This window comes from Haemaphysalis longicornis, unplaced genomic scaffold (assembly GCF_048455015.1).
Source record: "Haemaphysalis longicornis isolate Haplotype H1 unplaced genomic scaffold, Haemaphysalis longicornis Haplotype H1 scaffold_5, whole genome shotgun sequence".
NCBI classification, from domain to species: Eukaryota; Metazoa; Arthropoda; class Arachnida; order Ixodida; family Ixodidae; genus Haemaphysalis; species Haemaphysalis longicornis.
In genome coordinates this window covers 58789248-58799227 of record NW_027526385.1, presented here as the reverse complement: position 1 = coordinate 58799227, position 9980 = coordinate 58789248, and the positions used below count along the sequence as shown (strand labels likewise).

General features: G+C 48.5%; 1 protein-coding gene across 10 annotated transcripts; it reads left to right on the top strand.

Annotated features, from left to right (window-relative positions):
- Positions 1 to 219: 219 nt before the first annotated feature.
- On the top strand, positions 220 to 9019 carry Rnps1 (RNA-binding protein S1). Of its 10 annotated transcripts, none has more exons than XM_077670490.1 (12): positions 220 to 321; positions 570 to 616; positions 763 to 879; positions 1663 to 1797; positions 2175 to 2216; positions 2368 to 2406; positions 2604 to 2645; positions 2837 to 2878; positions 4937 to 5274; positions 5986 to 6139; positions 6479 to 6511; positions 8859 to 9019. In XM_077670490.1, coding segments are annotated over exons 2-12 (1056 nt in total). In that variant the 5' UTR covers positions 220 to 321; positions 570 to 614; the 3' UTR covers positions 8971 to 9019. The 10 variants fall into 10 exon arrangements, with proteins under 10 accessions (XP_077526616.1, XP_077526614.1, XP_077526617.1 ...); XM_077670488.1 differs by having other exon boundaries at positions 1660 to 1797; XM_077670489.1 differs by having other exon boundaries at positions 305 to 410; positions 1660 to 1797.
- The last annotated feature ends 961 nt before the right edge of the window (positions 9020 to 9980 follow it).

Below are 9980 nucleotides of genomic sequence, written 5' to 3'. Positions count from 1 at the left end.
AGACAAATATCGAATAGTTGCGTACTAAAATTGGGCACTTTGGGCGTTTTGACATGACAAATCGAAAAAGCCCTTTATTGCTTCTTATTTTTTCACAAAACTTTGTAGATGCTTCAGAAACTCAACTTATTTTAATCCTCATGAATTATAATAGCAACTGTAAGAAGTTTTTGCGTATGTTTTTTTTTACGTGTAACGTGCAATATTTTGATGATGTTGCGGAACCGCGGAACTCTACGCGCAGGTTTGTAACAATGGGCGGAATGGCGGATGTTTAGTTTTTTGTGGGATTTGTTCATGCGTAGTAAATAGAAATTACAGGTAATTCTGTTTTTTTTTACCGTCGCCACAGCGTTATTTACCCGTTCAGCGCAAACTGGCAGCACCACAACTCTTCATAGTCCCATCAAGTATGATGTGTTAGGAGAGTCTCGTGCAATACGTCACGAGCTTCCATATCGCGAACCGGCGTCGTTGTCACGCTGCGCTAAGCCTAGACTACTTGCGCTGAAGTTCGTTTCACAAAACGAAAGTCTGACTTTTGCTCCACTCTCACCTTCTAATTTCAGGCGAAAAACCAGTCTTCACTTCCGGCTCCATTGGCCACGGCAATCATGTAAGCATACTTGCTGTATTAACTGTGAGTGTTCGGTTTTAGTTCGCGTTCGTCGGCGGATTACTTTACTACAAGCTTGGCGGCATTTTTTGTGCTCCTAATCTGCGTTTATTGATCTTGCGCTCGTTTCGATTCTGTCTTCGCAGGGCCGCAAGTCCCAAACGCGTCCGGTCGGCGGACGCCAAGAAAGAACGAAGCCGTGATCGCACAAAGAAAAGCCGAACGGCGTCCACAAGTAGCTCGCGCTCCAGCAGCGCTGCTAGGTGAGAAACCCTCGCTATATTCGACTAATTGTCATCGCGCACAAATCCGCTTGTGTGTAGTGCGCATGCGCATATTATCCAATGTTTATTTCCTCCTAGATGCCGTGCTCTCACTAATACATGGATAAGTAAATGACTTTACGGAACTACGAGGCAAAATGAGTGCCAACCTGTCTGCATCTTCGTCTTTTCATGTCACGTAGCAAGTGAACTGCGCAGGGCCTTCCAGAAATGGATCGTTACAGAAAATTCGATGTGGCTAGGAAACGAGCTTACTCTGGCAGGATTTTCAATAAAGGGGGAGGGGGGCTGAAGCTAGTCAAGGGGATAAACAAACCCAGACAAATACTGAAAAGATCGGGCAAGTGAATAGGGATAAAATGGCAGCATCTCCACTCCGTAGATGATGGCAAGGGTGCGGAGTACGGAGACTCGAAATGACCACCAAGTTTCGCCCCGAGTGACATCCGATTTACGCCCTGACCGTCATTCGATTTGAGCCGTGAGTTGCACCTTGATTATTCCCTAAATGAAACTGCAACTCACGGCTCAAATCGAATTTCGCTTGATGGTGGTGTGCACGCGAATGGACGCGGACGGACATTGGGAGGCCCTAAGGTACTCTGCACCGTTACAGGCGAGGGAGTAAGCTGTTTGACTCTCGGGTACTAACTCGCGATCGTAGCGTAATGGGTAAGACGACTGACACTGACTCTGTCCGTGTCAGTCAAACCACCAAATTTGACGGTGGTTTTTCTTCTTCATCTTACTGCCCCAAAGCAGCGGGAGCAGCTCGAGCGGGAGCAGTTCCAGCGGAAGCAGCTCCAGTGGATCATCTCGTTCCTCATCTTCGTCTTCCTCCTCGTCTTCGCGCTCCACGTCCGTGTCGCCGCGGCGCCGCCGCAACCGTGTCTCCAGGTCAGTGTCGCGCGTTTGGTCGATTGCTGCCTGGCAGCCATGCTTCACACCATCCACGCTTTCTAAGCCCCGACGTTCTTCGCAACTGAGCTAGCCCGTTTGTTGCTGTGCTGTCAGCGAGAAGTATGAATGCTTGCAACCCTCATCTCTGTTCTTTGTGTGTGTGTGTTATGTGCAAGCGAAGCTGCCTCTTCTGATTTCTCGTGCCTTGCGTGAGGTCTAACCCTCAAGTGCTTGCAGCCTTTTTGTGTGCGCAATGTGGAAACAGAGCTATTGGCGTTGCTTGTTCTCTGTGTGCTTTGACGCTGTGTGTGAGCGCTTGCGGGTGGCTGCGTTTTCCTGCCTAATGAGTTGCACTGCTTCTCTGACCACTACAGGCCTGTTGTAAAGGAAGAGACTACCGCATCTGCCACCCCCAAGTAAAGTATTCGTTTAGGCTTCATTGGTGCGAGAGAATAGCTTGCTAGGCAGGGGGAGAACGCGTTTGTGTGTTTGCATGTTTTCATGACCTGCTTGTGGTGTTTATTCCCCAGCTAATTAGTTGCACTGCTTCTCTGACCCCCCCTGCAGGCCTGTAAAGCAAGAGAGTTCCTCTTCCAGTTCCTCCAAGTAATGTACTCATTCGGGCATCCTTGGATGCGAGAATAGCTTGCTAGGAAGAGAGAGAGAGTGTGTGTGTGCGTTTGCATGTTTTTGTGGTTTGTTTGTGGTGTCTGTCAAACGTTCTTCACTTTTTTTCTGCAAGACAAAAGCTGCGCTTTGCGTTCCCCAGCTAATGAGCTGCACTGCTTCTCTGACCACCGCAGGCCTGTAAAACAGCAAGAGAGTTCCTCTACCACTGCCCCCAAGTAATGTACTCATTCGGGCTTGCTTGAATGCGAGAGAAAGCTTGCTAGGGAGGGATGGAGTGTGCGTTTTTGCATGTTTCTGTGCTTTGTTTGTGGTGTCATCAAACGTTCTTCCCTTGTCCTGCGACACAAAAAAACTGCGCTTTGCGTTCCCCAGCTAATGAGTTGCACTGCTTCTCTGACCACCGCAGGCCTGTAAAACAGCAAGAGAGATCCTCTTCCACAGCCTCCAAGTAATGTACTCCTTCGGGCATCATTGACTGCGAAAATGGTTTCGTGGAGTGTATGGCTACATTAGAGTGTTTCTGAGGCTTGTGTGTTGTGGAGAACGTCTCAGTAATTCACTCATTTGGCTTTAAATGTAGCGCACAAAAATAGTTAAGGTGCGTACACGCGCACACCTGGCGGTAACTTTCACCTTCTTCTCGTCCCCGTGTTTTGAGCGCTACATTTACAGTTAAACTGCATTGGCTACTCGCCCAAACCACGTAGGTCGTGATGTTCCCTCCTGAAATTAAGAATTGGATGGTAGCCCGTCTGATCAGAAGTACACACGACAAAATTTAAAGCTGACACTGACCATAAGAGTTTATAAAATGAAGACGTATGGGCTCCCGTATTGTGAACAATGGAGCTGAAATGTACGGGTTTAAACTTTCATGGTCGGTGCTAGCTTTAAATTTTGTCGTGTTACCTCCTTTAGCAATAAAGGGTGTGCTTTGCAGCTGCTACCTTCTGGGATAAAAGTAATAATTTACGCCGCTGCTACTGCTTGCCGCCCAAACTACTGGTCACTCACTGCAACAATGTCACCTGTATAACATTGCCTGACACATCAGTCACTTGACAATAGGAGCTGTAGGGACTTCTGAGGCGTGTCCAGCAGCGCGTGCCATTCTGCGGATCATTGGAGAGACTGGGTGTCCTACGGGCCCTAAACATGGAGGCCAAGGACCGCCACCTTGCGGAGGCTGGAGGAACCCTGTAAATCATTTCGTATGGTTTCCGTGAAGCGGCGCTGCCCAGCGGACAGAGCTCAGGCTGGCAGCTTGGGAAAAACTAGCGAGTGGGGAAGGGCAGGAGGGAGCAACAGGAAAGTGGCTGTTTCGCCATTACCAGCTAACGCGATAGGCAATGTTATACAGGCGGCGTTGACAGCACCCATTGCGTTACACCCGTATTGCTCGCCAAAATCGCCAGGCATGGCTACTGCTTGAAAATGCCGAATGTATTCGCACCCAGGAGTTTCGTACAATCAGCAGATATCTAAGCACTCTTATGCGATGCACAGTTATCGTGGCTAATCGCAGGTTATAGTGAATGAAGAGAAGCCTAAAGTGTACCTGAATTTAAATAGATTTTTCCCTGTAGTGTATAGAAGTGGGCTAGGTGCAAAGAAGCATAATTGCAGCGCACAACCTGTACATGTTGGCAATCATGAGGTCATCGCGGCCATTAGAATAGTAAATATCTGTCAACATTGGACTGCAAAATGCAGTTAACCTCTGTATAGCCGGGTAATGTTTGGTTCAAATGTGTTTTAAAATGCTAGTGGATAAGAAGGGTGGGGGGTATCAGAGGATGTGTTCAGGGCGCATCTTTCAGCCTAACAGTCACTAACAATTACAGTAGTTTCTGGGCATTGTACTAGCTGAAATGTTCACCTTTTGCCGGTGTGCAATGATGTGCGGCTGCAGCACCTTTCCGAGTTGCATGATGACTACTGTCTTTGTTCTGCTTTGCCACCATCGTTTCACGTATTGGCCCTCTTGCTACACTTTCGAGTGGCATTTGGTAGCATGGATGCACGGTGCACGTTCCGCTCAAACTTGCAGTCTCGAAATTTTGCTCTGTGCCTCTTCTTGCATGGCGACCATAAAGGTAGAAACATTAGGTCAGGCGCTAAATTAGAAGTTAGCCCGCAGCCTCCTGCTATGGTTGGTAACATTTTCTGGGGTAGACAGATCTCCCCTTTGCGTTACTCGACCTTTCTGCGGTGTTCATAGTCGCTCTTGGGGCCGTGTGCATTGGCTTTTCAACAGTGGCTGTGTGCCTTCTCAGTCATCAATCCTGGATTCAGCTCATTTTGTGCAGCGTTGTTTTTTTTTTTCTCAAGCTTTGCTGGAAAGCCTTGAAAGAGAAAAAGCCGGCAACTGCTCTGTCTTCAGGACCGGTAAACTGAGGAGGCCCACTGTCAAGTCACATCTGTGGTAGAATTGGTGTTCCTTGGGGACAGTGTATCGCACTGTGGCGACTATTTGTGACTTTCCCACTGGGGGGACGATGTGCAGGTCTGGGAGTGGAGCCCGCGGCGGCGGAGGAGGGGGCGGGGGAGGCGGCGGAGGGGGCAACGCCACAGCGGCCACCACCAACGCATCGAGCGGAGGCGGCAGCAGCAGCCGTCGCAAGCGCACTCCGTCTCCGCCGCGCCCCTGCAAGATCCACGTGGGGCGTCTGACGCGCAACGTGACACGCGACCACCTGCTGGAGATCTTTGGCTGCTACGGGGCCGTCAAGAGTGTCGAGCTGCCCCCCGACCGCACCCACAGCCACCTGTCGCGGGGGTTCGCCTACATCGAGTTCGAGAACCCGGCCGACGCCGAACGGGCCATGCGCCACATGGACGGAGGTGAGGGTGCCCCGAATGTATGCAGTGTGCTTTGTGCGTGAAGCATCAGCTGTTGTCGTACAAGTTATAGCAAGCTACTGTGCCCCACACTCGGCGCTCGCAGATCCCAGCGTATTGAGATAAGGTCGCCTAGGAATGCAGTTAGGCTTTTACCATCTGTCTTTGTGAGTACAGACCGCTATCTACAGGCTTTGCAGCTTCTCTCTACCTCAGTGAAACATTTCTACTGATGGGTTCATGGAGCACACACCTGTTCAAAGGGGCCCATGTCGACGTTGTGTAAATCATTGCCAGTTACACCAGCATTCAGAAGTGACGTACAGTAGCCGACCATTTTTTCGGACTCCGGAAATTCGGACTTGCTGGATATTTTGGACTTTCCCGAGGAACCGCCAGTTCTCCCATAGGAGTAATACGACTCAAGGATTTTTCAGTCTGCTCTTTTATTCAGACTATTTTTTGTTCCCCTCCAGGTCCGAAAAATCAGTCAGCTACTGTATTTCTGTTTGCTGCATGTGAACGTCAGAACTGTTACTGGCAGGTGGCCGGAATGTGTATTCTAAACATTGTGGCAGTGGAAGAGGTCGTCACTCTCAGAATGAGCCAGTGGAGTCTAGCAGGGTAGTGGGACCTAGAGTGTTGGAGTTCTACCGTAGGTGTGTGCCTCGTGGCGGGACGTCGCATGGGACGTCTTCCCCTCCCCCTTGACAGGCCAGATTGACGGGCAGGAAGTGACGGCGGCCTCGGTCCTGCTGCCGCGACCGGTGCCCCCCAGGCGGCCGAGCCCCCCCATGCCACCCAGGCGACCGCCCGCACCTCCCCCACACTGGAGGCGGTCTCCACCACCACGGTCACGCCAGCGGAGGTCTGTTTACTTTTGCCCCATTGTCCCATCCTAGCAGGCCTCTTTGCAGAACGAGACCCGCCAGCAGTTTTTTGCACAAACTATTGCATTATTGAGCATCGTCAATATGCGGGTATTCCAGTGCATGAGATAAGTAATGCCCTACTGCGCTTGAGTGAGATTGCTGCTAGTCTGGGAAGATTTAAAAATATCACAGACCCAAATTTATTCATCGGTAGAATTTGCAGGAGTAGGTCCCAACGGTAATGAGAATGCAGAAATGAAGCTTGCTTGCGCTGTGCTGTGGTTTTGCGGTCACACTGTGCCTGCAGTGCCTGAACGAGCTTTCATCTTGTGCAGGTCGCCTCCGCCAAGCCGAGGACGTTCGGGGCGGTGAGTTGACGCTTTCCTGTTGCCCACTGTTTCGATTCCAGCAATGCTAGCTTTGACGGTAGCCACAATATTTGCGGCAGTGAAGCAGCCTGTACTGTGCTTGTACAGTAAACACTTTCATGACCGCAGAAAAAAAGGTGGTTCTTGGGTAGTCGTAAGAAATATTTTTTCCTGCTACAGAAAATGCATGATGCTAAAGTTTAAGGTGTGAAATGATGGAGCAGGGATAGGGCTTGCCAACAGTATTAATTTCAAACAGATTTATTACGAATATTATCAAATTATCAAAACAAAAAGTAACAAAAAGAGAAAAAAATGGTGAAAACATCAATGCTACTACTTTGCACAGGGTAAATAGGAATGAATTGAAATATGCACTTTGCATACAAGGCCCTTATAGAACAATGCTGCAAATATGAGCTCTGTAAGTACAAAAAGTTATTTGCATACATACAAAATGATAAGCACTAGTGCCTATCATGCCGCCATGTGAAGCAGTTTCTCGACGCGGCGAAACAAAGTTTGGCTTCACTGTGCAGCAGGTGCCAAGTGGTCCTGCACAAGTGAAGTTGACACCCTTCATATAAGAGCTCTGACCTTTAGAACACGCTGGATATGTTTGCATCAACACGCGGCAGCGATAGGATGGCCCCGAGGAGAAAGCGAAACTTGCTGGCGAACACCTGCTGTTCCGGCACTGTTTGACGCACTTTCACCATCCATACTCAAGTCTGATGGATCAAAGTAGTGTGATATATCTGTGCTGCTACCATCATCCAGAGATTACAGCTCAGAGTCGTCCAAATCCGTCAAAATTCTTCCATTTCCGTGGAACATTGCTAGCAGCAGCGACGCTGCAACCGAAACCACGTGCATTCAACTGCGAAGGACCTTTAGAAATCCCCCCGCGGCGGAAAGAAGAAACTCGAAAGTGAAACTGATAAAATACTTCCTCTTTAACCCTTTTGATGGCGTTACAGGGTTCGCACAGGTCCTTGAAAACCTTGAAAACCCTTGAATTTAGAAGTGGCAATTTCAAGGCCTGGAAAGTCCTGGAATTTTTACATGGTCCTTGAAAACCCTTGATTTTTCCGGAGAGAATCATTGGCCCTGTCCTTTCACAAGAATTTAAAGTGTTTGCCATGGATTTTAGGTGTTAACAAATGTAAAGAAACATTGTAACAATCAAGTTTCAGTGTATTGTGTGAAATTACAAAATTGGTGGATTTTCATTATTACAAGGCAACATTGGGAGCAGGCACTTGTCAATCCAATTCATATCACGATACAATCAAGTAAAAGCCAGCTTCTGTTCTCTATTTTGCATCTAGTCTGTGGACGCTTGCTCATTGCATGTTTACTGTGCCTCATACGCTCCATCTACGTTTGCTTTTACGTGCAAATGGTGGACGTGTACATAGTTCATCCTGCCTTGAAGCAACACTTGCTCGATTTAATTTCAGCTGATACTCTTGCTGACAAAGCAGGAGATGCAGGCAACATTAACGAAGTTTTGAAATCAAACAGCCTCAGAAAAACAGAAAGAAAAAGATAAACCTGTAAATACCAGCCATAAAATTAAAAAAAATAAAGCTGGGGGAGCCTTTACGAACCCGTTAGCACCTATCTCGATGTACACTAATGTGCTTAGGTATTTTGGAATAAAAACATTTGCATTGTGTTGGAAAGGTTAGAAATACTGCCAGATAAAAAATTAGATGGGGACCTTGAAAATGTGTTTTCTGGTCCTTGAAAGTCCTTGAAAACCCTTGAATTTTTGCTTTTGAAGCCTGTACGAACCCTGCGTTAGCTGTCCAGATTTGATCGGAGAGCGCCAGTTTGAATTTATTCATCGATAAAATACTATCAATGGGAATCGGTGTGGTCACGAAAGTGTTAAGCCACGTTGCTTATTTGTTTGTGTGTTAATGCACATGGCTCAGCAGCTTAACTTAGAACAGCAAACTGACCTTGTTGGTATGGGTTCATTGTGAAAAACTGCGCACAGAATATGGAAGAATAGACGAACGCAACCTCGCAATCTCATTTCATGATGGCCACCTTCGCTGGTGTCATCACGTATCTTGCAAGAAAACAGTCAGTCGTGATTTTTACCCTACTGGCCAAATTGCCTCTGCTCACTGAGCCACTCACTATTAGAAATGAGCAGTGATTCTTGTTGCTCCGTGAGTGTAAGTGGTTTAGCCAGTTAGGTAAACACAACACACTGCAAGAGGGCAGCCATCAAGGAAACGCTTTTTAGACCACAGCCCTCTCAACTTTTGCTGCCTTACGTTCGTTGTCGGGGTCACGTTTGTTTTGTAAACTCGTGGGGATGTCACTGCAGGAGCCCCCCATCGGGAAGACACCGCTCCCCGAGGCCGTCGCGCCGGTCACGGTCTCCGGCCGGTGGCGGACCCCGACGCCACGCCCGCTCCAGCTCCAGCTCATCCCGCTGATCACCTCATCCAAGGCTTCTCAAATACATTGGCTCCCGCTCCCCCCCCCCCCAACCATTGTCCTGTCGTCCTTGCCGCGCACTCGCGGGGTGCAGTGATCGCCACACACTGCCTTTTGGCCCTGGTTTCCTATATTTAGGACATTAGACAAAGTTCTACTAGCAATCGCATAACAAATCCAAAAAGCTAGTTTTCTTTGAAATGGTTCTTCAAGGATTCCTCTTTTGATACACATAACCATGGTTCATTTTTTGCTACAGCTGAATGCTATAGTTCATACCACAAGCTAGATGCAGCACTGCTGTGGAGGCTACATTGTTGTCAATACAGTGCCCATTGAGGGTGCCTAACTCGCCGTGAAGGGGGCCCTGAAAGGACATTCCCTTCTCCCCTGTCGGCAAGTGGAACCGCAAGGCCCCGGCGCCTTTTGTCGCTTCCTTCGCGGTTAGTTAGGTGCCCTGAGGGGGCGGGCTGTTGACTATGTATAAGCCTCCACAGTGCTGCACCTAGCTTGTGGGATGAACTATAGAGAGAGGCATTGCAGTGAAGACCAAACTGACATCGAGGTGACCCCAGGGACCAAAGTCCTAGTTTGATTACGTGGCTGTACCAAAAAATGCCTTCAATACCAGCTTCTGATTCTGATTGTAGGGTTTAACGCGCCGACGCAACGCAGGCGATGAGGCGCGCCGTAGTGGAGGGCTCCGGATTAATTTCAACCACCTGGGGATCTTTAACGTGCGCCGAAATCTCGTACACACGGGCGTTTTTGCTTTTCGCCTCCATCAGAAAAGCGGCCGCCGCGGCCGGGAATCGAACCAGCGCTTCAATACCAGCTTCATTTTTGTGTGTGGGTTCACTGATGTTTAAAATTTAGGAAAACAAGCAAATTTTTTTGTTGAATTTTAATTGCTAAATGACCTTGATTAGGTTCAGTACTGTGCCTCTAAATCTCTAATTACTTGCACCACAAGCTCAATTTTTCGTTTGTAAGCTTATAGGATCGCATT